We start from the raw sequence: 27013 nt of genomic DNA, 5'->3' as shown, positions 1-27013 counted from the left end.
TGGATCCTAAATCAATTCACTGCCTTTCAGCACCAAGGCTGTAGCCCAGATTTCCCACGTTCTTGTCTCCCTAAAACCATATCCATGAAGTCAAAAGTGCACAAGCACCTCCCTACCTCTGGGACCCCAGACGGGGACTCAGCCCATTTGGGGTATAGATATTAATTCCTGCACAAACCAGATGAGGTTTTAATATCTAATACTTACTAAATACAAGTTATTTTCTAGTATTTTGTGGTGTTCTGACTTCTAAGGGTATTGCTTCTATGGTAGGCCACAGAAGAAATCATTAAAAGCACTATTTCAAGAAGGAACACAATACATCTGTAGGCAATTATATAAAAATTCAAATGTTAAGCCACAATTCCAGAACACAATACAAGAAACTTGGATATTCTAAAATAAATCACATCAAGAAAGTGGTGTGTTCTACTTCATTTTTATCCTGTCACCGAGGGATTATTTAAATCATCCTTGATACTGAGTAGTCAGGGATAATATTAATAATTCCCAATGAGAGCATAACCTTTTTTTTCATTGAAGAAATTGACACAGTAAGCCAAAAGGAATTTCATTTATACTTGTCTTGGATATACTTTAGTTTGGGAAAAAAACCCAGTGAATAAGAGTTATTTAGAATATTAGGTATCTATGTCAGCCTCAAAAATTTATAGTTGTTTATAAAATGTGTAGTTCAAAATTTTGTAATTGTTTATAAATTTCAAACAATTAACTTTATTATAAATTTTATTGCAATAAATGGATTTGCACAAAAAACCAACAAAGGTGAACAGATAACACTGAGTATTCCAAAAGTATACTCTTGCTGGCATAAACAAGAGGTAAAAAATTATCCACAAAAACATTTTAAACTCAAAATAAACCCAAGGGATTCTGTGGACTTGTGGAGCAATCAACTTGGTAATGTATGAACACACTGTTTTCCATAGAAAACAAAGCAAGACCTCATCTGACAGACAACAAAACTTGACGAGAGTCTAAAGTTGCAGAAACCACCTGCAGATTGCTCTCTGCTCACATCCCACAGCAGAGAGGCAGGCAGGGCTCAGTCTCTGTGTGTGATTTGCAGACTGCCTCCTGTCCAGTGCCTGGCTGTTCGCAGGTACTTCCCATTCTGAGCAGGTTGGTTGGTGTGAAAGGACAAGTGGACTTTTGATCTAAACACAGCCCATCCGCTGTTCTAGAGTGGGACATTGCAGAAAACTGCCCAGGAACCACACCCTCTTGTAAGTGAGCACGAGGTCAGCCCCATTTTTAGCACTGATTTGAATACACCACTCCATGGGACACAGGCAAATATTGCCCTGCTGCAGTTCAGCAGCCACTCCTGTTGCTGAAAAAGGCTGCTGAGAAGGCAAACGAAACTCATAAAAAATTTTCAACATGAAACTTTTCTCTCTTACGATTCTCAACACCACCAGTAGAGAGCAGCAAAGTAGGATCAGGGACAGGAATACACGGGAACAGTTCAGCTGCAACATTCTTGCAGATGTGTAATAAACTATTGACCCAAAACAATGACGTTGCCAGAACAGTCAAGAGTAATGAGTAAGTAAATCCTGGCTTCTATAACAATTTACCAATTCAACATCAGTTTGCAGACAAAGTGGTAAATTGGTGTCAGATGGAATTCCAAGGAATTGAGTTATATCAAGAATTAATCAAGATGAGGAGAAGTCGAGTGGCTTCACTGACAAAACATGTCCGCATTTGCCAGCAAGAAACCACTGGCTGCTCTTAAGAGATCTGTTTGAAAATGTTGTTCTCTTTCAAGACAATTTGGTTTTAAGTCACTGAAAGTTATCTGGCCAATATACAACTAGTATTCCGATTTTCCCCTGTGTAATTGCTTACTAGAAGCCCAAAGACAAAAACATAACACAAACAAAATTCTTAGAGAACACAGCAGAAAGCATCAATGTATTACACAAACAGTACTTTAACATCTGTGCTGGAAGCAGTGTCTATAGGACATCAACTCCCCTTTCTGATTTTTCAGCTTCAGTTTGAGTCAAGGCTAAGAAACGTTTGCAGTGGAAGCAAACGAAAGTTTTCAGCTTTCTTATTCCACAGTTAAAAAATAAAGACAATATTAACTCTACCAAACTTTACAGCTTTCATTTAGTTTTGTAAAAAAATATAATATTTTATATAACCAAAAATATATTACAGATGCCAGCACACACACCTACAGCTCTGCTTCAGTGATGTTCTCATCAGGGCAACAATAGTATTCCACAAAACAGATCTGTCCATCTTCATTCCTGATCATATACTGCAGTGAAAGAAATCCTTGAGCATCTGTCCGAATGGACACTTTGCAAGACAAAGCCAGTGCCTTTGTGGATGGTTTAAGCAAAGAAATCTTGTACCTGCAGGAGAAAATGTTATTATTATATATTATTTCAATAATATGAAAAAAATACATTGTGCAAAGAGGAGCTGAAGCATTAGTCACGAATAAAAACCCAGAATAAACGAAAAACAATTAGGAACACGCTAATTTGGTCTGACCCTGGTAACAACAATTAACTGTCATTGTCAGCACTTAGCTTTTGATTACAGACACAGCCTGTTATCAGATGGGGAGTATTTTTGCCCCCCCATACTAATAAAATAAATGTTACAGAAATACAAAAGCAGTTTTTAAACTTCCCATCAAGAATGCATGACCTGGCACAGAGGACATCAGTCACTTTCTAACCTGTTTGTCTGGGTCTGGTTACAGTGGAATGCTTCCATCAAATCAGAGTCCCTAGGGTAGTCTAGATGTGCACTTCCAGCATTTCCAAAAGTGGATAACCTGTAAGACAAAAAGCACCATCCCAAAATACCTGATGAGAGCTCTGTAAAAACTCATCAAAATGAGTCACTGTACATATCTCATGACTGCTTCACAAAACAGTGCTGTTTGTTCCACTTTATTTAATCAGAAATGCTGAACTGTCCACACCAGTGTCACATTTATGAAGTTGTCAAAATACTCATTACTATGTTAATTACAGAACATACTGTGATCTGCTATACTCATTGCAATTCTTCCTGAAATGAAGGAATTCACACTAAAATAGTTCCCCTCTCTCCACCATGAAAACTTCCACTCCTCACCAAAGACAGCCAAGCACAAACATTTGAGTTGAAAGCCATTTCTAGTACCTGAAGTAGGGTTTCTCTGGTGACATGGTAATCTGCAGAACCTCACTGGTCATATCCAGTTCAGCAAATGCCTCTCGCAGTCCCTCCGACTGCAGGATAATTTTATTAACAACTTTCGTACTGCAGAAATCAAAATCTAACAACTCCTCAGGTTCTTGAGTGTTGATTTTGCACACTGTTACCACTCCTCCTTCTTCCAAGAACAGCATCAGGGGATACCCATAGCCACGGTAACACAATCTAAGGGCCGTTGATGTTCCTGAAAAAGAGAATGAAATATACATTCTGCAGAGACCACAGCTAGGGCATTTGATCACTTTAGAAAACTGACATTTTTCTGGCACACAGGCCACGGATCAACTTTAGTGCTGCCTCCTAGATACCCTCCGAAATGCTAATGGTTATGCAGTAAAATTAAATTACTTGTGTGTAGACAACTCAAATCCAAATAATTTCACCCACCAGCCCAGAAACACAAGCTCTGACAATTAAGACACACTACCAACAGTTTAGAGGACTCGGGAAATCCTCACGGTCCGGTGGCTCTCTCTGGCTCACATCATCCTTCCTAACTACTCTTGTTACTTGTGCAACCCAAACTGAAGTTAATGCAGCTGAGCTTGTGCTGTGGTCACACCCTCCTGTTGCAGTTTGTCACCACCTGAACCTCTGGTTTTCCAAAATCACAGTGCTCTTTAGTACACTTGATTTAGATCTTTAGGTCAGCCACAACCAAAACTGCAGAGGAACAAGGAGTTCAACACAGAGCTGCAAGGGTAGAACTGCCCAGAAAGCCGCCATGGTATCACTCCATGCCACGTGAGTACACGTCCTGCAGCACCTACAGAGCCTTCTGTGGATTCATGGAAATATACCACACCTGGTAAGGAGCTGGTTCCAAAAATGGTGAGGCAGTCCAGAAGAACAGACAAACTGATCCGGAACATCACAGACTCCTCCTGAACGAAAAATTCCTGAAAAATTTCTGCCTGTAGGTTAAAAAGATAAAAAGTTGGGAGTTTCTGTAATTATTTTGCAGTTTAAACGTCAAGATTTGCCATCCAGAAATCAGTGCAACACAAAGTGATTTCTACATGCAACACAGCATTGATTATAGAAAAATGGGTCTTCATCCTCAAAACTAAGAAAACACAATCAAACCACACGAGAAACAATGTGAGATGACATAAACATGAAATTCTAAATATTTGTCTATTATGGTTTAAACACATATAACTTGAGCTGTTTGCTTCGGCAGCTAGAAACATTCATGGAACAATACATGTGTCTGTCAGCCTTCTCCAGTAACAATACTTACATTTTTTATGTTCAGTGCATGAATAAACATTCCAAATACTAGAAGGACATAAGAAGAGATCAGAACAGTGACTTCACCACTCTGCAATATGTGCTGAATCCTGCCTATCCTGATAGGGATTAACTGCTCCATGCTATCCTGTCACTGGCACTCACTGCTTTGTGGCACCTACAAGCCACAGAGTGTCTCAGAAATAAAGCAGGGTGGCATGAGCTGCTTTTGGAAAAGTAATTTCATATTTTCCTGGCAGCCCAGAGGGAAAACCCCATCCTGGGGTGCTTTGAGCACAGCACAACCATCTTTAATCAAGTGTCTGTGAATCTGTACTCTTTCACAGCTGACATAAATCCAGCCTTTTAGCTTGGGATAAACTATAGCTCAAAACATTTTAAAAGGGGTACTATGAGCATTGGCTTGTGCAACTAAGCACAGCACAGCCAGAAGGAGCCATGAGTTTGGCAGGCACTAATGCATTAGACGAGGGTGCAAACTCACTACCCTGTCAGGTGCTCAGGGATGTACTGGTGCAGGGTTTGGAACTCCAGCAGCATGAACAACCATAAACAGAGGCAGCCTCACCATGGCAAATCCTCCATGCCAGCTCAGGCACCTCTGCCTTGCTTCCAGCAAAGTATCCCCTTCTCCACAGGTGAGCCCATGGAATTGCTAGGGTTGGAAGGGACCTCTGGAGATCATCCAGTCCAACCCCCCTGCCAAGGCAGGATCACCTGGAGCAGGTAACGTGGGAACACATCTAGGTGGGGCTTGAATGTCCCCAGAGAGGGACACTCCAAGACCTCCCTAGCATTCTGCTCCAGTGCTCTACCACCCTAAGTGTAAAGAAGTGCTTCCTCATGTTGAGGTGAAACTTCGGTGGTTTATTTTATGCCCATTGCTCTCCTTCTTGTCACTGGTCACCACAAAAAGGAGTCTGGCATCATCTTCTTGACACCCATGTTTGAGAGGTTTATATGCATTAATGAGACTCTCAGTCTGCTCTTCTCCAGACTAAAGAGACCCAGCTCCTGCAGGCTCTCCTCACAAGAGATGCTCCATTCCTTTAATCATCTCTGTGGCTTCCGCTGGACCCTGTCCAGTGACTCCCTGTCCTCCCGGTGCTGCGACAGCGGCGGTAACTGGGGCATGTGCAAAGTCTGCAGCAGCCGTGCCCCCCTCCCCGCCGATGTCCAGGTACCTGGATGAAGGCGTTGGCCTGGATACACTTGGCATCCTCCACGGTGACGCGCAGCCCGCTGGCCGTGGCGAGGCAGGTAGCGTGGTCCTGGAAGTGCACGGCCCGCAGGAGGCTGGACAGGTGCCGGGCATTGTCCAGGCTGGCGGACAGCGCGTAGCGCTCGCCGCTGGCGGGCGGCTGCGCCGAGAGCGGCATGGCCGGGCAGCGGGAGGGCAGGAGGCGGGAGCGCAGGAGGCGGGAGCGGCACCGGGAGCGCAGGAGGCGGGAGGGCAGGAGGCGGGGCGCGGGCACGGCGAACGGGAGGGAGAGCAGGAAATGAGATCACAGGAAATGCGAGCGCAGGAAACGTGACGCGGGAAGCGGAGAGGGCGAATAGCGATCGCGGCATGGCGTTGGGACAGATGGCGGCCAAGAGGAAGCGTGGAGCGCTGGCCGCGGGGAAGGCGAAGCGCGCCAGGAGCGCCCCGAGCGCGGGCGAGGCGGCGCCGGAGGGCGGCCCGCGGGAGAGCAGCATCCCGCCGCAGGAATACAGCATCCCGCCGCCCGTGTCCCAGGTAGCGCCGCACGGCCCGGGGCCCGGGGCTGGGGTTGTGTGAGGGAACGCGGCAAAGCCGTGACAGAGGCGTTTATTCATAGTCTTTTATAATAGCGGCACAAGTAAAATTAAACGTGGCGGTGCGTTGTTTCTGTACGAATACGCCAAAAGCGCCATCCTGGTCGATGTCGGTAAGATGTGTTACCTCAGTCTCAGAAGTATTGGAAGGAGTTGGGCAATTCTGTTGTATATAGAAGCTGTATTGAAGCTGTGACCGTTCCATTTAGTAATTATACGGAGAAGGTTTCGGTAATTGTTGTCTTGTAGGAGAACCGTAAAGTACTGGGTGTAAATACACAGATTTCGCGATACGCCTGTCGACAGGAGAAGCTGGGCTTTGCTCTGGGGCTGTTCCCGAGCCCGTTTTGCAGGAAAACAAGCCACGCACGTGGCTTTTTAATAGTTGGGTGGGAGTGCCAGGCTGTGCCTGGGAGCACGCTGTGGATCGGGATGAGGACGGTTCCTCCTGTAAGAGCAGTGCCCCCCTGCTCTGTAGGGAAGTCTCCGCTCTTGCTGAGAGCGTGGTTCTCTCTGCCTGGGCAGATGAAAACGAACGTTCTTGCTGTGTCTTTCTGTATTCACTGCCCGAACTTTTATTTTTGTTGCGTTTTAACAGTATTAAGGCTAGCGGCTTCCCACGTGACTGTTATGTCTTTTTTTTCTAGGGCAAATGGAAAAACAAGGAGCGAGTGCTGATATTCTCCTCTCGTGGAATTAACTTCAGAACAAGACACCTAATGCAGGACTTAAGAACATTGATGCCTCACTCTAAAGCAGGTAGGGGTTGAACATCATTCCTAATTAATATTTTGAGAATACTTTTAAGCCAAGAGCTCCTAACAACCTATTCTTTTATTTTTTTAAAATCTGGTACAGGAGAGTTTTGATGAAATTTGTATCTTAAGCAAGCACCTTTTGAGCCAACAAGTAGAGCAATTTTTGTATCATAGTATTTTCTGGGAAGTGAATCCTATGGCTTCACTCCTGAACCTGCACAGTTAGTTTTGTTGCTATGTTTAAATATTTCATAATGTGACAGAAACAATTTGATAATTACCCTTTCACTTATAAACTAGTAAATTTTTTGCAAACAACCTGACTGTTAAAATAATCTCTTGTATTATAGTGGTTTTCCAGCCTTGTAAATATTCATTTTTGTCTTCCAGATACTAAAATGGACCGTAAAGACCAGTTATTTGTAATCAATGAGGTAATTCAGGATTTATCTTGGTTCTTCTTTATTTTATTTTATTTTCTATGGAAATTCAGTATGCAAGGGAAAGTGAAAACCAAGTTCAAAGTGTAACTTCATAGGTGAAAAATACTGATACCCAAAAAGCCAAAAGTTGACTTTTGATTAATAAAACCAGAATGAAATTTTTAATTAGATACAGATTTTCATCATGAAGAAATACAGCATAATGTGCTTCTCTGTGTAGGTGAGAAGTGTAGTACAACTTATGCTTGAAGAATGCAGGACACAAATATGCAGCCAGCCCAAATGTAGTTGGACATTGACAGTTCTGAACCTAGAACCTAATGTCTCATCTCCTGCTCTTATGTTTGTATCCTGGATAGCTTATCAGGTTGTTTGTAGCTTTAGTGAGGTTATTGCTCCTTGTAGTAAGTACGTGAAATTTTTTTAAAAAGCCAAACCAAAATTTGAGTGTCAGTAGATGTCTTTTAATAAGACAAGATCTTTGCTTTTGAACTTACATTTTGGAGAGCGGAAAATATTAGAGATGAATGTAGAAAGTTATCAAAAATGTCTTCAGGATGTTTGTAAGCAGCTAATTTGATGTGTCTTGTGTAGGTGTGTGAAATGAAAAACTGCAATAAGTGCATCTTTTTTGAAGCCAAAAAGAAACAGGATCTCTACATGTGGTAAGGAAATGTTATGTTTTGTTACATTTCCGTTTATAGTTGCAAATGCTTCAGTTCTAGCTGAAGTTTCCTACTATAATAGTGAAGGTGCATGAAATACTGCTGCTTAGTTAAATTTGTTCTGATATTCCACTTCAGTGGATAGTGCAAATTTACAATGTGTGAGCAGGTTTTGGAGGGTGTTTGCAGAAGCATTTTACAAAATTATTTATAAAACAAGTGTTTATGAGCATTTAAAGGAACTCAGTAGAGCTATAAAAGTGACAGAAACTCTTCCATGCTGGAATAACTGGTTGGAAATCCAGCATGTATTCTGGCTGCTGTTAACATTTTTCTTTCTCTCTTCCACACCACTTGTCCTCTGAAGGCTCTCAAACACACCACAGGGACCATCCGCTAAGTTCTTGGTGCAGAATGGTAAGCTGGTGGACATTGTGTTTGTATTCTTGCTGTTCTCTCAGAAACGTTTTCTGTAAGAAATAACTTTTTTTTTTTTTTAAATCACTGTAGTTCACACACTGGCTGAATTGAAGATGACAGGAAATTGCCTAAGGGGCTCAAGACCCCTTTTGTCTTTTGATCCAGTAAGTATAGGTTTTATTTCATTTGGGTATGTTCATATTCTTTTTACATGACTATTGGAGTTAGCCTTGTATGTAAAATAACATTTTTATTTTTTGTAGATATTTGACCGGGAGCCACACTATGCTCTGCTAAAAGAATTGTTTATTCAGGTCAGTCTATAGTTCTAGTAGTTCTTCACTGGAGGTGTTTTTTGGCAACATACTTAAGAATTGCAAGTGATTTTTTTTTCAAGTAGCATTTTTACACTTCTGATGTTTGAAAAGATCACAAAGCATTGGGATCATATTCTTAGCATGACTCAAGACATTCTTAAGTTTTGGGTTAGGAAATGTAACCTTGGTTTGGGAACTTAGTAAATTAAAAGGAGTTTAAAATGAAGTCAAACATTTATGTTTGACTTCTTAACTTGCAGATGTTTAGAAACACTGCCTTTTATTACAGATATTTGGTACGCCACGGTACCACCCCAAAAGCCAACCTTTTGTTGATCATGTTTTCACCTTCACTGTTACTGATGAAAGGATCTGGTTTCGCAATTACCAGGTGAGTGGTCTCTCCTAGCTCTTCAAAAGGAAGTCAGTGGAGTAACTTCATATCAAATCCATCAAATAAAATAAGAATCATCATTTTTATCAGCCCCTAGTGCTTGCAGATTCAGCGTCCTGAAATGACAGCCTTCTCTCCATATCTCTGGAGAGATCTGGTTCACTGAAGTTGGATTCATTAAGTTGATTCTGTGAGGAATGTCTTGGTAGCAGGACATACTACCCAAGGCCTAAACTGTGCCTTAACCTAAATTGCTGCTTTGATCCAAAGTGATCTAGAGCTTACTTTCTGTAGAAGGAATTCACAAATACAGAATACTCCAAAAGCTTGCTTGAATTCCAAAGAACTGCTCTATGTACAGAACTGGGTTTATGCAAATCTAGTTAATCAGGTACCTTATCTTGAATTAAGGTTCAGTTGTGTATAACCATTTATGTGCAAGGTGCCTGCAAGGTCATATGCTTTCATTCAATCTGTGAGAAATTGATAAAGCTTTCTTTTTATTGTAGATAATAGAAGAAGATGCATCTCTAGTAGAAATTGGACCTCGTTTTGTCCTGAACCTCATAAAAATCTTCCAAGGTAGCTTTGGAGGACCAACTCTCTATGAAAATCCTCATTACCAGTCCCCAAATATGGTAAGCAGCTCTGTCTTTGTTTTCTCTTTCATTTAGCAACTATTTTGAAAACCAGCCTTGCAGTCAGTCTGTGCAGAAGCATCAAGTATGCCTTTCCCCATGACCCTTTGTGGTGACCTAAACTGGTGACAATTTGAGGACAGAGTAGTTTTGTGATAATGAAGTGAATGCAGAAGCCATGTCACTGAAAAGATGATGTTACACTGAGGGTCTTGGCCATTAAGCAGATAAATTAGTATTAAAGAAATTAGTTTCTTTAATACCAGATTTCTTTCATCGTGCTTATTTGAAACAAAATGAAATTTAAATTCTTATTTTTATAGCATCGCCGGCTGATAAGATTGTCGGTGGCAGCTAAGTTTAGAGAGAAGCAGCAAGTGAAAGAAGTGCAAAAGATAAAGAAAAAAGGGACTAAGGTCCTTGTTGAAGAAGATCCTACTGAAGTAGTCTTTGAAACTCCAGCTGAAGAGAAGCCAGTGGAAATACAGCTTGTGAAACCAGAGTCAAAGCCAATTGTTAAAGATAAGAAGAAGCTACGCAAAATTCAGAGGAAAAAGCAAAAAAAGGTATTCAGAACTGAAGGATCTGCATAGATGTTACAAGGAATGAAGCTTCATACAATATCAACCGAATATTGTAAATAGTTGAATTTACATTATACAGACAAACATGTCTGAACTTCAGTTAAGTTGAACAAAACATACATTGCTTTATACAGATTGAGTTTGCATTCTTTTATTGTCTTCTGGGATTCTGAGTTTTCAGAAATAATATGGCATCTCATTCAGCCTGGCCTTAAACACTTCCAGGGATGGGACATCACAACTGTCTGGACAGCTTCTCTGGGGCTATTTCTTTATTACATACCTTTAGTTGACAGTTCCTGACCTCATGACCTGGTTCTTCCACTTGCTAGTTCTGCACTTCCCCAGACCTGTGTTTCGAAATCTTGCACATGCCCTGTTCTTGTTTGATACCTATCTTGTGTTTCAATTTCCAGCATCTTAATGCTGAAAAGACAAGGGGCTGGAGAGGAAGCTGACCTGTTAAATTCTAAATACCACCCCACCCAGCAGTGGAAATCCCACATAACTTCTGCAGCAAAGTAGTCTGTGTGCCATATGATTGGAAAGAAAGACTGGTGAATATAGGCATGTGCTCAGTTCACATAGTCTAATACATAGACACAGCTGAATTAGAAAGGACCCCCATCAGTATAATTGAGTCCAATTTAACTCCTTGCAGAACTATGTAACACTATGCCACATGACTAAGGTGATCATACAGACCCTCTTTAACTCTTGACAGACTTTTTGCCATGACCACTTCCCTGGGAAGTGACCATCCTCTGCGTAAAAAACCTTGGTGTCTAACTGGAACTCCCCTAACACACTTGTTTAACCATTGCTGGCAACTCAGCCCCAGAGGGCTGCCTGTTCACTCTCCCTTGGTAGGGTGGGGAAGAGAATTGGAAGGGTAGAAGTGAAATTGTGAGTTCGGATAAAGACTTTAGCAAAAACCAAAGCTTTGTGTAAAGCAAAAGCCATGCACAGAAGCAAAACAAAACAAGGAATTTATCTATGTCCTGTGGGTAGGCAGGTATTCACCTCCCAGGAGAGCTGAGTTCCATCACATATAACAGTGACTCAGGAAGACAAATGTCACTCTGAATGTTCCCCCCTTCTCTCTCCAGCTTTGTGTGCTGAGCATGGTGCCATGTTGTGTGGGATAGCCCTGCAGTCACCTGCTGGGGTCAGCTGCCCTGGCTGTATCCCCTCTCACTTTCTTGTGCACCTCTCTCGTGGGTGGGATGAGAAGCAAAGAAGGCTGTGAGTCTGAGCATTGCTCAGCAATAATGCAAGCATTTCTGTTACTATCAACACAACATTTGTGTTTTCAGCATAAATCCAAAACACAGCTCTCTACCTGCTACTGTGATGAAAATTTACACTGTTCCAGCCAAAACCTCCTATGACAAAGGTGTGTATTGGACGGAGGTCCCTCCTCAGCCTTCTCTCCAAGCTGAACAAGTGATGTGACCTCAGCTGCTGTGACCTCTCTCCATCTAAGCTGCCCTCCTCCTGATAAACTCCAATAGCTTTATATCCTCCTTAGGAGAGGTGACCCAAAAATGCCTCCAGCACTCGAGGTGAGGCTGCCCCAGCACACAGCCGAGCAGGACAACCCCTTCCCTTACCCAGCTGTTGATGTGCCTGATGCCCCCAGGACAGGGTTGGCCCTCCTGGCTGCCAGGGCACTGCTGGCTCATGTTCCATTTCCCATGTTTGGATTAAACACTGAGATTAGGACCTCCGGATTTACTGTGAGATCAGGGCCTCTAGATCTTGCTGTATCATCCAAAGCTCAATTTGTGTAGTGCCAAGTGATGCACACCTGACCTAGTGAAGGAAAGCCACTTGGACCAACCCTAAAATATCTGAAGAGCATAGGTATAAACAAAAGCTACCTTGAGAATATGTGCTGTGCTGGCTGTGCCTCTGAACTCCTCAACACCCACAGGAGTCAGAAATACTTATTTCAGAAACAGTGGCCAGCAGGCCTAGGGAAGCTATTCTTCCCCTGTGCTCATCACTACTGAGGTCTCACTTTGAGTCCTGTGCTCAGGTCTGGGCTCCTCAATTCAGGAAGGACTTTGATTTGCCAGAGCAAATTCAGAAAAGGGAAACCAAGCTGTGAAGCACAACAAAGCCTGGAGCACAGGTCTTATGAGAAGCAGGAAAATGAGGAGGCTCAGAGACCTCATTGCACTCAACAGCTCCCTGAAAGGGAGGGGGGGCCAGGTTGGTGTCAGACTTTTCTCTGAGGCAATAAGACAAGACAGCCTTAAGCCGTGCCAGGGGACGTTCACGTTGTACATTAGGGGTAATCTACAACTTTACTTGGGCTGCCCAGGGAGGGTGGAGTCACCGTACTCGGTGCCACGGTCTGGTTCACACGGTGGTGTTGGGTCACAGGTAGGACTCGATGATCTCGGAGATCTTTTCCACCCTCATTGACTCTGTGAATTCCAGCACAAGGTATCCGGTTAATCGGACACGATTGCAGCACCCGATCCCGGCCGCGAGCAGGGGAGAAGCGCTCCCAATGTGCCGCGGGCAGACGGGTGACACCGCGCCGCAGGTCCCTCCCCTCCCGCCTCGCTCCTCCCGCTGCCGGCCTCGCCCCTCCCGGCGCGGGCGGCAGTGCCCGGTGTCCCGGTGTCCCCGCCCCGCCGGCCGCCGCCGCCATCGCCATGAAGTGCCACTACGAGGTGCTGGGCGTGAGGCGCGACGCCGCCGAGGAGGAGCTGAAGCGGGCGTACCGCCGGCTGGCGCTGCGCTGGCACCCGGGTACGGCCCGGGCCCGGCCCCGGCCCCGGCGCCGCGCGGCGCGGGGGCACCGCGCTGTCGCCTGGCTCGGTGCCGGGGGCGGCGGGGCGGCTGCTGCCGCCGAGCCTGACCGTCGCTGACACGGTATCGTTAAATTGTCCTGCAGATAAAAACCTCGAGAACGCGGAGGAGGCAGCGGAACAGTTCAAGTTGATCCAGGCGGCGTACGACGTGCTCAGCGACCCACAGGAACGGGCCTGGTGAGCGGCGCTCGGCCTGGCAGAGGCTTTATTAGCTCGGACTTGCCAGGGCTTGTCCTGTGCTGCTCCTGGGCCTCGCTGCCAGGCAGCGCGGGCAGCCGTGGGCAGGGGCAGCCGCCTGGGTTTAGGCTTTGCCAGGGTTAGAGCCATGCAGCCCCGTGCAGGGGCACGGCTCGCACTCTCCCCTTCCTCGTGGTGTGCCGGGAGCTGAAGGCGTGCTGGGCCCCCAGGAGCAGCCGGGCTTGGCCTGCTTGCTCCTCCCCGAGCACGGAGCAGCTTTTCACGGCGGCTCTGGTCAGCCCTCAGGCCCCGGGCAGTGCATACAGGTGTTCAGTTCTCATTTGAAATACATACACATCTCTAAGGGATCTCTATTCTAAATCTTCTGTGTAGCTTGTTTTTCACATGAGCTAAAGCATCTACCAGATTACAAAAGCAAATCCACCTCTCCTGAGTTTGTCCTCCTTGAGAACACAGGACTGTTTTTCAGTTTTTATGTGCTTAATGTATGATTTGGAGTTTTTTGAGTGCATGCAAGTATTGGGTGATTTAAATAATGCCCTGCCCCTTTCTGGAAGTTTGGTGAGGCATCTCTCTCAAATGTGATTGATTGGTAGCTGGCTCTTGAGGAATTACTGCTATAGATATTGCAGATTAAATAATAGTAAGTAAAATAAAGGTCAAGAGGGAATATCCACTGTGTCTGTCAGGTTTTTTTCTCTCTGAAGACTTTGGATGTGAGAGACAAATTACAGACAGTGGGTTAAGCTATACAGTGATGTGATAGATGTACTGTGTTAGTTTAGCAGCACTGAGGGGTGTTCTGTGTCTCTACATCCTTGATGCTGTGAATTTTTTCCAGGTATGATAATCACAGGGAGGCTCTGCTGAAAGGGGGAGTTGATGGAGACTATCAAGATGATAGCTTAGATCTGCTGCACTACTTCACTGTTAGCTGTTACTCTGGATATGGGGATGATGAAAAGGTAAAGAATCAATTAATCTTTAATTAATCAGCTTAAATTTCATTACAAGTGTTAGCATTTGTTTTGTGTTAAGGTTATATGTAGAATTGTTAGCACAGTTTATGCAAATCCAAGACAAAACTTGACCTGGATGTATAAGGATGCTTTAATTCTTACATATTGTCCAACAATTACTTAATCAAAATGTCCAGCTATGATGTACAGCTACAGATGTGTGCATGTTGTTTATTTATCTCATATAGTGAAGCATTCCAAGGCTTTGCAGTACCCTGTTTATTTAGAAATACCTTTATCAAGCTAGAATGCTGAAAACTACAGAAAAGCAATTTAACAATAGCCTTTGGGGGAAGGTGTGCTGGCTGTAATTGAAATCCCTATTGGATTTTTGAATTTCCCACTGAATTTGAAAATACTCACTAATAATATTTAATATATTGAAAAGCTCTAGGTGATTAGAAAAACATCCACCAGAGGAGATACCAACCTGTGCTTCTGTTACTGTACTAGTAGTCAGTTAGTAACATATTAATTTAGAAAAATATAGGATACTTAATAGTGAATTTTATGTCTGGAACTTCCACAGAATTTGATCCTGTATAACTAGAAACTTATCACCATCTCCAGCATATGGAAATTTTCTTTTAAAATTGGTGTTTAACTGCCTGTGTGAGAGAGACAGACAGTGTGAGGAAGGTGGAAATAAAAGGCGTGAGAGATAGTGGAACTTTGTTAAGGAGGGTCTTGTACCTCAAGCAAGTGCTCACAAGGCCTTTATCCTGGTTTTGAGTTGCTCTGGCAGTGTAGGAATGTAAATACACTGCACCTGAGCATTTGTACATCTATTATTGTGCCACACAAAACGTTTATTTATTTATTTGTTTGTTTGTTTGCTTGTTTGTTTCAGGGATTCTTTACAGTCTATCGACAAGTTTTTGAGAAGATTGCGAAGGAAGAGCTGGAATACATGGCACAGGAAGATATTGAAGAATTCCCTATGTTTGGATATTCCCATAGTGACTATGATACGGTAAGGGCAAGTGTAAAACTGAACTGCAGGTAATGGAGTTAAACCATTGCTTTGTCCCAGAGGACAGGTGCCTGTTGATCTCTGAGGTGAATACCATGCATCTGTGGTTACCGTAGATCACTGCTGCAAAGGAAGTGTTTGTGATCTGATTCATATTCATGTGAATTAAAATTGGTATTTCCTGTTGGACTATAGTATTAGCCAGGCCTGCTGGGTGACTTGTCAGACAGATGCTTCACAGGGCCAACTATCAATTATGCCAATGGAACTTAAGTCTAGTGCAAGACCTATAAAGCAAAAGAATGAATGTTTTCTTTGCTTCCTGATGAGAGTAGTTTACCAGTGTTTAACACAATTTATGTTAGAGACAGGGGTACTGAGCTAATTTTTCTTCCTGTAACATAACTGAGCTAAATTTTTTTTGCTGTAGTATCTTGCCTCATACAGGCAAACTGCATAGCACTTAGTGTGTAGCACAGCCTTTAGAAAGTAGATGTGATGTTTAATGTCAGCGTGAGTTGCCATTATGATTACATTGTCATCTGCAATTAGCTTGTAGTCAGATTTGGTTCAAAAAAAAATTGCATGTTTTCCTCTGTGAAGAAGGAAAAGAAAGTGTATGGGTACTTGTATGACTTGAATTCTTGTCATCTGGTTTGCCAACTATTTGTTATAATCTATCAAACTGTCAGATTTAGGATTTTTTTAAGGTTACCAGTAGTTCTATGTTGAAATGAAATAATGAGGTGATAACACTTTCCCTGGGGAGTAACTGCACAGTGTGAAGTGCACTCAAATGTCACTTCTAATGTGGTACTTCTCCCTGTCACTTTATCTGTATGGCTAATTATTTATGAAATTTGGATTGATTAATACCTTAAAAGTTAGTAGCTTCAATGGTACAAAACTTTGCTGGAGTTGGAAACAAAAGTTACAAATCAAACTTCTTAAGGAGTGCCAGAAGGGGTGTTTGGATGTGGGGAGAAGTTACAGGATGGCTTAACAAATGGAAATCTTTCCCAAGGAGAATACATAGTATCTCTAGACCAGCTAAAATACGTCTTTTAATGTTGTTATCTTGAAACATCTTTTGAAAACGGCTTGTTTTCAGGCCTTGGGACAGATACGATTATAGACTCAAAATAGTTTTAATGCTTATATCAATTAATAACTGCAAAAATTACTGGAATTCTGATTCAACATGCTTTTACATCTGCCTAGTTCACACTGTTCTGGAAGCAGAGTGCTCACTTTTTTCCCCCCTAGAGATTCATAGGCGTATTTTATAGGAAATAGCTTCTGATAAGTAGAAAGGTAATTTTCCCTGTTGTCTTATATTCAGACAAAGAGATTTTACTGTCTGAGTATTCCAGCATTGCAGTGCTCACTTCTCTACGCTGTAGGAATATAATGGGGAAAGAGTTTTAGAAGGGAGCTACAAAAACTATACAAAGGCTTTTTAATCTGTGATGTGAATGCTCTCTGGTTTGGTCTACTTTGTGAATTCACAAGATGCATAAGAGGCAGCTTGGTCAGAGCCTGGCTGTGAGTTCACAAGCATTCATGGGAAGCGAAGACTTACATTTCAACAAACATGATCAGTTCCAGGTATGAGTAGCAGGCAAAACAAAATCCACTTGGGAGTTCAGCAAGTGCTGCTGTACAGGCTGCTGGTGAGTGCCAGACACATGCAGGTTGTTAAGACAGCTGCTGAGAGTTGGGAGAGTCCCACCTTATGGGAGAGTCCCACTCCCCATCTGGTGAAGGGGAGGATGATCCCTGTTGTCAGTTGGTGGGTGTGCATCCTTTTGCACAAAAGTATCCTGAAGCAGAAATCTGAGGTAGGTAGTCTAATATTACTTAGGTTATTGGATGAAATATGAATGTTTATTGGTTATTTTTTGTGAAAGCAGAGAAAAACTGTAGTGACTTGCCTGCCAGAAGCCACAGCCATGAACTTCACATGTAGATAGGCTACTGGAAGTTGTTGTTGAGTTGTTCCTGTGAATAACAATTGATTTTTTTAGTTCCTGTGAATAAAAATGTTAGAGGAAGAAGAGAACTCACTAGAAAAAAACATTAAACCACGAGGTTAAGTACTTCTGTGAGGTATCCCAAATATGAGCAGTTGGGCATATAGAAGTGAGTAGTAAAAGGGAAGATTGATGGGACAAGTAGTGTAAGAAGGGAGTTTAGGCATATCTTGATTGCTGAATATACAAAATACAGAAGGACAATAATTATTTGGAGAGAAATAAAGAACAAACCCAAAGTGATTATGATGCCATCTTATTAATCCAGCATTTACACATGCATAGTAAAAGGGGGAGAATAAGTAACAATCACTTACTTTTTATTCTAATGTGAAAGATAGGGGGCATAATTTTAGCCTACAGTCATTTAGTTTGCTAACAAAACAGGAGTAAATGTTTCTTCACATAGCCATTTCTTGAACTGTGCAAGTTATAACTCCTTGCTGTTGTGTCATCAAGGGCTATTCATTTATGTCTTGCTTGGGAAGCAGAGAGGATATACAAGGAAGAAATAGCTTTATGTATTTGTTTTGCTACTTTTTATATGCTGTGCAAATGTGTGGCTGACCTCTGGTGTGGTGTAATGTGGAGTGTGTGTTTAATGTGTGTTTAATGTTTGTAGGTAAGTACCAACTTGCATGCAGCATGTGTGATTCTGATTGTGCTTTTCAGTTTGACAGGAGAAATACAGCTGGTTACAGTTACAGTTACAGAAAAGTAACTGGACACTAGTGTCAGCGTGATCCAGTCCTGCAGGGGGATATTTTTAGAAGCTGCAGTTTGTAATAGTTTGGATAAGGTTGTTGAATTGATGTGCTTTCAAACTTCAAGGATGATGTTAGAAATTTCGCAAAATCTTCATTGCTCTGAGGCAAAACTGTGGCCTCTATAGAAGTTCAGAAAAAAACTGTAACGAAAGCTATGAATTATTTCTCTGTTTTTTCTGTCCCTCCTCAACAAGTGACTTAGTTTTGTTTTTTTCTTATAGGTAGTCCACCCTTTCTATGCATATTGGCAGAGTTTCTGTACTCAGAAAAACTTTGCTTGGAAAGAAGAGTATGACATACGACAAGCCTCAAACCGCTGGGAGAAAAGAGCTATGGAAAAAGAGAACAAGAAAACGAGAGAGAAAGCAAGGAAAGAGAGGAATGAACTGATCCGTCAGCTAGTAGCCTTTATTCGTAAGAGGGATAAAAGAGTACAGGCTCACAGAAAGCTTGTAGAAGAACAAAATGCAGAAAAAACTAGGAAAGCAGAGGAATTTCGGAGGCAACAGAAGCTAAAACAAGCCAAGTATGTACATGTGGGACAATTTTTTTTTAACTTGAAGAAATTATCTGTGAAGATAGATACAATATAGACTTAGATTCTAGAAGTAGCTCCACTTGCTCTTTTAAACATCCTTGAAAATTTTACATACTAATTTTGGGCTCTGAGCTTTTTAAAACTCAGAGTCTGAGTTTGGGCTCTGAGCTTTTTAAAAGCTCAAGTCTGAGCTTTTTAAAACTCAGGCTTCTGCATTGAACTGACTTGTAGAGATATAAGATAACTGAGGAATTGTTATCTGGGTGCTGTGAGTTACTGGCTGTAATAGCACAGAGCCCAATGTGCTTTTATTTTAGCTGAGGAATTAAATTTGATAGTTACCTATTTTCCTTTAAAGAAAAAAGAATGTAAGTTGTAGAATAAGAGAGAACAACCTGGACTTAGATCACCTTCATCTGCCTTGGAGCTTTACCTCCTAAGAGAGGGGATAATGAGCTTAGCTTTGTCTTCCCTCTGAATTCTTTGCAAAGGACCCTTTCCTTGGACTAAATACAGTGTCAAAGTTTGGCTTTTTTGCCAAAATAGGAAGAGGTGGCTTCCAGCTATAGCCACAATTTATTTTTTCAACTGGAAGAACTGTTTGCCTGCACATAAGAGGGAGCAGCTTAAATTCTTATTAAGAGTGCACTTGCAAAATAATGGCATATGATTAAAATTATGTAGTAACATAAATGGAGTATATTATGTACTGTTTTTCTATATATACATATATACTTTCACCCTTTAGGGACAATAAAGTAGGGTTATGCATTTACTGGCAAGTGGCTTGATAATTCTGAGACAGGAAGCCAGCTGGAGCAAAATTCAACTGTCTTGTGATGCCATATTTGATAACTTGAGGTGCACTTAAATTGCACCTCAAGGAAAACTGAGATGGTACATTCCCATAGCACACAGTCAAGGAGTAATGTGCATGTGGATTTTTTTTGTCCTGTATTTTTTGTGGGATTATGTGGCATTCACATTCTGATCAGAGAGCTCTCAGAGTTTTTTCCTAGAAAAACACAGAGAGAAGAAGAGACAAACAATTATTTCTACTTGCTGCTCCTGTTGTTTTGCACATGTGGAATGTGTTAAGAATATTGTTTACCTGAAGTGATTTGTCAGTTGAATTCTACTGAAGATTGTTTTATTTCCTTGGCCAATTGGAAAAAGTTGTGTCCTGACTGTCAGGAGACAATCATGAGTTTTCTTTAGTATTCTTTGTAGTATAGTTATAGCATAGTATAATGGAATATAATATAGTTTAATAAGGCAATTGCCTTCTGAATCAATAAAGTCAGATACCAATCATTCCCTTTGTTGGGGGCACCCTGCTTTTACTATAAGTTTAGATCTTAGAGTAGGATTGAGATGACTTCCTTGCTGTCAGCTTGGTACGACCATGCTGCACACCATCTTCTGCCTGAAATTCAACCAGGACCCACCTATGTTTGTATCTCTGCTTGCAGTGCAGAGGTGCCCACTGACATCACAAATTAACTCAGATGGCTCAGATTTCCAATTGTTTGCTCCATCATAATATGTTCAGAACTTTCCTCCTGAGATGCCGAAGAAGAACAGTTATCTTTAAGTTGTCTTTCAGTAACACTGTACCTGTAGTTCCCATCTTGGGGACAGAGTGTAGAAGTTACTGTATTCTGCTTGCAGGCTTGCTGAGCAGTACAAAGAGCAGAGCTGGATAACTATGTCAGATCTGGAGAGAGAGCTGCAAGAGATGGAGGCACAATATGAAAAGGAATTTGGAGATGGATCAGGTGGTGAAGATGAATTAGAAGAACAGGAGACAAAAAGCATTGAAGGTATGGTGTGTGGGGAGGTGATGTATACTGAGTCACTGCAGTATGAGTGTGGCTCACTTACAGCCTGAGATTCACAGTTCTGACTGTAATGCAACTCACTCTCTCCCTCTGAGGATGCTGGGCTAGAGTCTGTCCCTCTCTGGTGTTTTCATTTGAACAAGCTGAAGCTGTTAATTTATACCAATGTCTGATTTGGTGAGGTGATCTTGAGCTGTCTGTGTGTCAGTAGTACTGGAGGAATTGAATGCCAGTACTGTGACTATTTTCTGGGGCTTAAAGAGTATCTTGTTCAAAAATTGCTTATCTGACTTTGTCTCTCTGATCTCTGCTGTTCTCTTTAGACAAACTGAATGATGAAACTGAAGAAGCTGAACTTGTTGATGGTCTGTACTGCCCTGCTTGTGACAAATTGTTAAAAACCGAGAAAGCGTAAGTATTTGTGGTTGGGGATTTGTGGGTGGAGGTGTTGGGTTTTAAGTAATTTAAAACTGCATTTTAGAGAATTTTTAACTTCACATAATGATGAGTATTGTCTTTCCAGTAAAGACATTATCAGTGCAGAATTTTCCATACTTAGTAGTGCTGGATAATGGGTCAGTTGTTAATTTATATGTAAATATAACTGTGTTTGCTCAGAGCAACCTGCAGTAACAATCTGGTCTTCACAGCATGAAGAATCACGAAAAATCAAAAAAGCATCGCGAGATGGTATCGCTGTTACGACAGCAATTGGAAGAGGAGGAAGGGAAATTTCCTGTGTCTTCAAATGATGCAGATGGAATACAGACCAAAGAGGAGGAAGAAACAGAAGACGTACCCAAACAGAAGTACTTTAAATTGTTTTTAATTTTGTTATGACTCATTATTTACTAAGTCTTAGTAGCCTTCAGAGGGAGCTCCTGATGATTAGCCACTGCATTGATCTCAGTATTGTGCAGTTTGAAATACTTCTTAGCATCAGAGTTCCAGTAAAAACACATGCCTTTGCATGACTACATTCGAGTGCCATAAAACAACAGACTTATGTTTTCTCTGCTGCCTAAAGTTATATGTTAAAGAAAAGAATGGTTTGTTATTTTTCAAGCAGAAGGACTTCCACAGAGCTAGTGCTTATTGATTTGGTACTTACTGTCAATTGGTTGCTTAGCATAAATGGAAAATGAGTGTGATCAAGATCAGAATTGTTATACAACTTAATTTTTTAAATAGTCAGAGCATAATCCCAACTACCTCACTAGTATCTTTGGGTTCAGTCTGAGCAGAACAAATATTTTACTAAATGCAATGAGTTGTTTGGGAGACCTATTGTTTTATTTCTGGCCTGAGTAACTTTCTTTTTGTGGCTACCTAATATCATGTAAGAGGATAAAAGAAAAGTATAGCTTGATATCTTTTTAGAAATTGTACTAGCTTTTGGGGGTTTTCTGTAAAAGAAGGTAATTTTAAAATTATCTTTACAGACTCTCAAAGAAACAAAGGAAGAAGCAGAAAACAATGAAGGTATGTAGTCATAATCATATTTTGGGAACTTTACAACCCAGTTTTCTTAAGAAGCCGAAAACTTGCATTTAACTCCTGACAAGTTATTTCTCTGTCCTGCAGAACAGGAGAACTTGAAATTTCACAGAAATTTAAAACTATTTAAAAATATTTTTTATTATTTTTGCCACCAGAATCTTTTATTAGATTTATTATAATCATATTTTATGATAAGAACATCATAGACCTCACTCCATTCTGTTAGTGCAGATGCTAATATGTTGTGCTGACTCTAAAAAGGCTGTAGTCTGAAGTATAAGAAAAACAGATGGAAAGAGGGAGATGGGGAGAATGCAAGGAATTGATCAGTAAGACCAGTAGTGGCCTTGGTGCATTAAGAGCTCAGTTTGGTGGTCACTTCTGGCTTTCGTTGTAGGAGTTGGTATAATGTGTTGGTTTTTAATCTGTAATTTAGAGGGGGTCAAAAAGACTGCCACAGTAATGGTTTTCTGCTGGCACTGTAGCTGTTGGAATGAACACATCCATTCCACCTTTCTCTTGAACTGCGAACAAAAGTAACACTGGTCTGTTGTACTCCAGGATCTGAGTCTGTGTGTGATACCACAGATCTGTGCTGACAGCAGCAGGTTAAATTCACCCAGAGCAAGCTGTTTCAGGCTTGAGTGGCAGGGCTGTCATAGTCAGCATGCTCCTCTGTCTGCCTTCCTCAAACTTCATCCTTTTCAAGTTCTTACTCCTGAGACCTAGCCTCGTCCCAGTGAGCTGTCTGTACCAGATCCTGCCTCTTCCATGCTTTCCCATCTAATTTCCTATTCTCTGTTCACCTTTTCTGTTCTCCTTCACTCCATCATTATCTCTTGCTCTTAAGAAACTTTTCTGAAACTTTCAAGCAGCTGAAGCTTCCTGGCTTCACATTGGCTGGTGCAGATGCATAGTCTGAGTATTGGCTGGACCTTCATGTTTCTGTGCAGGCCATGAGGCTTCAGTTAACTCTTTCCTCCTCTGTTTGAGACCAGGCCCATTCTCACTGCAGAGGTGGCACGTAGTCACCATGGCTCTGTTCTATCAGTTTGCTAAAGCCTGGACAGTAGGTGCCACTCTTGCGTTGCTCAAACTGCAATCTTGTGCTGGAAAATCCTCACCTCCATCCTCTGCCAAGCATTGTGGACTACTGGGAATCTCTGTGGTTTTTATTTTATTTTCCTGAAGTTAGGATTAGCCAAGTTTTTTTTCAGGTAGCTGAGACTGTGCACTAGAGATGGTAAGAGTTGCATTAATGTGGTGTTAGGTCAAATTTATTACTGTGCTTTTGGGAGCTTTGCTGTTCTGCTTCAGATGGGGGGAGTTGATATTTTGCCAAACCATGTATTGACTCTAATCTAGCACATGGAAAAGGCTGCCAGCATCTGCTAGGGAAGGAAAATACAGTATGTCTACCCAATTTCAGTCAGCTCAGTTATTTTGGCTCCAGTGTCCTAATGCAGTTGTCTGGCACAGAAAACTTTAGTCTAAATAATTAACCCTTCACAAAGTTATAAGCCAAGCCACTACCTGTGAAATAAGAAATGGTAGTCAGAACAGGATGAACCCTGTGTGATTTAAAAGCTACCTTCATTCTCCTCTTCTGTAGTTTCAGAGGCTGTTTTATTGGTGTTTCTTCCCTTCACCACAGGTGGCCTCATCTTTCAAAACAGGAGAACTAAGGTTTTACATGTTACAGTCTCACTGAAAACACACAGTAAAATTAAGAGGGTCCATGGCTTTCTCTCCTCCCAAACCACCCATGTTTGAGGTAAATGAGTATAATACTATAAACATAGTCACTAACGAACTGAAAGTTTTTAACTTGGATTTTTTTTGTTTGGACAGAGTTATGAGGACTCTTTTGATCAAAGTGCTGATGAAGAAACAATTGAACAAAAGGAAGTGCCCAGCATGGAGAAGGACAGTGGCTCAACAGAGGAGTTAAATGATGGCCAAAGATGTGCTGTGCCAGAGGACACAGGCATTGCGGATGATGGCAGCCAAGAGAATGAAACAAAAAGTGAAGCAAAAAGGTGTGTTGGTTGCAACATTGCAATCGCTGTGTCATTCTGTGTAATGTTTGATATTGTCAAACAAGGATAGATTTACTCTCAAATGTGGTCTCTGGGGGCCGCTCATCAAAACTGGTTTGAATAAATACGATACTAAACAAAATGTGTAGGAACTTCTCTGGAAGTGGTATTTGACTGCAGATTGCTGCGATATCACTTCCCAGGAGCTGATTCAACATTCTGAGATTGACTGTATAATTTTTTTTTTTTCTGGATGCACTTACATTTTGTTGCGGGAAGCAAGAACAGGGGAAAGCAGCAGAGACATTGAAAACTGGAAAACATCAGAAGCTTGTAAATGCTAAACGTTCCTGTGCACTGATTTTGATTCCTCTTTGTCTGTTAGCAGCACTAAGCCTAAAGGGAAAAAAGCCAAGGAAGCAAAAAAGTCTGCTAAAGTGTCTTCAGAGAGCTCAACAATGGTATGTCAAATTACTTACGTTATTTAAAATAGAATCATAGGTTGGAAGGAACCTTAAAGATATCTATTTCCAGTAGACCACATTGCTCAAAGCCCCATCCAGCCTGGCCTTGGACACTTTCCAGGCATGAGGCATCCACAAGTTCTCTATGCCAATCCCTAATCACTCTTACAGTAAAGAATTTTGTCATAATGTATAATCTAGACCTGCCCTCTGTCAGTTTAAGACCATTGCCCATTGTTCTGTCATTCTGCATGTGTAAAAAGTCATGCCTCCTTCATGTAAGCCCCCTTAAGGCACAGGAAGGCTACAATGAGTTCTCCCTGGAGCCTTCTCTTCATCTTTCCCAGCCTGTCTTTATAGGAGGGGTAAAAGACGGGGGTCATATAACTACAAAGAACGCTGTTTTTTGGTCCTCCTGTTCACCAATTCTGCCCCTGTGATTTTGATAGAACTGAAACTTCAGTTCTTGTCCTCACAGAGAAATGCAGGACTCAGCTTTATTTCTAGGAGAGCTGGTGAAGTTCTGTGTGCAAGGCAGTTCAAATAAATTAAACAACTGGGGACAGAGCTGTTGTCACCCAGCAGGTGACAGGTAGTACTGTTTGCGTCTTTCTCAATATTGATGCTTGCCAGAGAGCAAAACTTTGTAGTAACTACAGCTAAGACATACTAAATTCACTGCATCTCAGAGCCCAAAGCATTACCTATATGGTCAGGTGAGATCAAAACTATCCTTTACTTTGAATTAGATTTGCAAGGTCTTGGTTTTACTTAAAGCACTTTGAAATATTATGAAGTTATATTTACAATTATTTTTTTTAAAAAATTTGTGTTTAATTGTTAATGAATAATGAAATATTGATGATGGAAACAAACAGCTTATTCCTGCTTCATTGCCAAGGAGAAACTGTGTACAAGAAATTGGCGTATTGTACTGATGACATAATCAATACAAATTTGAAGCATTCTGGGTTTTTTTTTCTCGTTGTAGAATGAAGTTCCTATCCACTGTGTAACCTGCAACTGTGCATTTCCATCCCGAAATAAGTTGTTTGAACACCTGAAAGTCACAGGACATGCAAGAGCAACAACAACACCAACTGTGAATGGAGCTGTGAACACCAAAAACAAAAAAGAGAAACGTAAAAACAGATAGAACTTTGCTATAGTGACAGTCTTCAGAATTGTACATTTACACTCTGACAAAACTGAGACATGCACACTGCCTGTGTCTGGAGTTAAACAAAGAAGGCAAGTACCAATGTAGGAAAAAAATGAAGATGCACAAAAGGAATACTATCTTGTGGAAGACTCTGTGCTTTCTTCTGTTCTTAAAAGCCTTCCTTTAATCATAGAATGGTTTGGTGTCATGGCACAGGTGGATGTTCCTTCCACCAAGCCACCTTGTCTAAAGCCCTGTACCCTGAGCACCTTTCAAACAATAGCTGGGGAAGTAGTAACTCAAAGCTATTCACCCTGTGTTCCTGTATAACCTGCATGGATTATTTCCACACAGAGGAAATAATAAATTATTTTGACATGTGTGCTGTTGCTTTTCTTTTGAGAGGGCTCAGCTCACGGTGAGTAGCCAGTAGCAGGGCCTATGCTCTGTTGGTGAGAACGTGGTACTAAGAACATCCAGGTCATGGGTTCGATCCCTCTGTGGGCCATTCACTTGGGAGCTGGTCTTGATGATCCTTGTGGATCCCTTCCAACTCAGAATATTCTTTGATTCTTGATCTTCTGTCAAATATGAAACACCACCAAGATACAGGCCTTTCTTCTGCCATCCTCAAATTACTTAATTACATTAAGCAGCAGACATAAGGGAAGAAGTTAAATGACAAAGCTGTTTTAGTTATCCTTCCCTGGCTTTTTTATTACAAAAACTGGGGAATTCCAGCAGCTAGATGTCTCTTCGATGTGTCCTTTAGCCAATTGTTCTTCCACTAGCTCCTCGAGCGCCTTTATCTTTTCATTACTGAGTGGCCACTGTTTTACCCAGACTGGATCATCATTCAGCCATGTTAACTTGTGGGCGAGGCACTCCACAGTGGCCGCTTTTAAAAATCCTGGGGTGTCGTAGGAATGATTAGTTTGACTCCCCACTGGGACATGGTGTCTCTACCCCACAAGGGAGCTTAGTAATTAGTAACAAATGGACGGACACTGGCCAATTTTCCGTCTGGTCCTTCAATTTGTACTATGCTTTTTGATATCTTTGCCAATGTGACTCCTCCTACACCTTGGATTTGGCCAGCCACAGGCTGTAAATCCCAATGTGACGGCCA

The 27013-nt window shown here is 41.8% G+C and overlaps 3 protein-coding genes across 6 annotated transcripts; 2 read left to right on the top strand and 1 right to left on the bottom strand.

The window, feature by feature from the left end:
• Positions 1 to 729: 729 nt before the first annotated feature.
• RAD1 (RAD1 checkpoint DNA exonuclease) lies at positions 730 to 5950 on the bottom strand. The gene is made up of 5 exons (XM_030237503.2): positions 5691 to 5950; positions 4058 to 4166; positions 3178 to 3436; positions 2726 to 2824; positions 730 to 2393 (listed from the first exon to the last, which is right to left on the bottom strand). Exons 1-5 carry the CDS (start codon positions 5883 to 5885, stop codon positions 2210 to 2212), a joined length of 846 nt encoding a protein of 281 aa, XP_030093363.2. The 5' UTR covers positions 5886 to 5950; the 3' UTR covers positions 730 to 2209.
• A 77-nt stretch (positions 5951 to 6027) lies between these two features.
• Positions 6028 to 10657, top strand: BRIX1 (biogenesis of ribosomes BRX1). Its single transcript, XM_009097909.4, has 10 exons — positions 6028 to 6244; positions 6951 to 7062; positions 7452 to 7495; positions 8099 to 8169; positions 8537 to 8586; positions 8680 to 8753; positions 8853 to 8903; positions 9196 to 9297; positions 9810 to 9938; positions 10262 to 10657. Exons 1-10 carry the CDS (start codon positions 6077 to 6079, stop codon positions 10529 to 10531), a joined length of 1071 nt encoding a protein of 356 aa, XP_009096157.3. The 5' UTR covers positions 6028 to 6076; the 3' UTR covers positions 10532 to 10657.
• Positions 10658 to 13124: 2467 nt separating this feature from the next.
• On the top strand, positions 13125 to 26266 carry DNAJC21 (DnaJ heat shock protein family (Hsp40) member C21). 4 transcript variants are annotated; one of them, XM_050987387.1, is made up of 12 exons: positions 13125 to 13288; positions 13434 to 13527; positions 14390 to 14513; positions 15418 to 15540; positions 18562 to 18866; positions 20550 to 20701; positions 21043 to 21130; positions 21370 to 21528; positions 22162 to 22201; positions 24071 to 24258; positions 24647 to 24719; positions 25714 to 26266. In XM_050987387.1, the coding sequence occupies exons 1-12, from the start codon at positions 13192 to 13194 to the stop codon at positions 25876 to 25878; spliced, it is 1608 nt and encodes a 535-aa protein (XP_050843344.1). In that variant the 5' UTR covers positions 13125 to 13191; the 3' UTR covers positions 25879 to 26266. The 4 variants fall into 4 exon arrangements, with proteins under 4 accessions (XP_050843344.1, XP_050843343.1, XP_050843345.1 ...); XM_050987386.1 differs by having other exon boundaries at positions 13126 to 13288; positions 24644 to 24719; XM_050987388.1 differs by lacking the exons at positions 24647 to 24719; positions 25714 to 26266 and adding an exon at positions 24542 to 24617 and having other exon boundaries at positions 13126 to 13288.
• Positions 26267 to 27013: the final 747 nt, after the last annotated feature.

Source organism: Serinus canaria, chromosome Z (assembly GCF_022539315.1).
Source record: "Serinus canaria isolate serCan28SL12 chromosome Z, serCan2020, whole genome shotgun sequence".
Lineage (NCBI taxonomy): Eukaryota > Metazoa > Chordata > Aves > Passeriformes > Fringillidae > Serinus > Serinus canaria.
This window is presented reverse-complemented; position numbering and strand designations above follow the sequence as displayed.

Bases quoted from the DNA above. Each gene is read 5' to 3' on its own strand.
- RAD1 (XM_030237503.2), bottom strand. From the start codon at position 5,885: ATGCCGCTCTCGGCGCAGCCGCCCGCCAGCGGCGAGCGCTACGCGCTG. The intron at 2,825-3,177 runs GTACTAGAAATG...TTTGTCTTACAG, and splicing joins CCAGAGAAACCCTACTTCAG to GTTATCCACTTTTGGAAATG. The intron at 2,394-2,725 runs GTTAGAAAGTGA...TTTCTCCTGCAG, and splicing joins AACCAGACCCAGACAAACAG to GTACAAGATTTCTTTGCTTA.
- BRIX1 (XM_009097909.4), top strand. From the start codon at position 6,077: ATGGCGTTGGGACAGATGGCGGCCAAGAGGAAGCGTGGAGCGCTGGCC. The intron at 8,170-8,536 runs GTAAGGAAATGT...TGTCCTCTGAAG, and splicing joins AAACAGGATCTCTACATGTG to GCTCTCAAACACACCACAGG. The intron at 9,298-9,809 runs GTGAGTGGTCTC...TTTTTATTGTAG, and splicing joins TCTGGTTTCGCAATTACCAG to ATAATAGAAGAAGATGCATC.
- DNAJC21 (XM_050987386.1), top strand. From the start codon at position 13,192: ATGAAGTGCCACTACGAGGTGCTGGGCGTGAGGCGCGACGCCGCCGAG. The intron at 13,289-13,433 runs GTACGGCCCGGG...ATTGTCCTGCAG, and splicing joins GGCGCTGCGCTGGCACCCGG to ATAAAAACCTCGAGAACGCG. The intron at 22,202-24,070 runs GTATGTAGTCAT...TTGTTTGGACAG, and splicing joins AGAAGCAGAAAACAATGAAG to AGTTATGAGGACTCTTTTGA.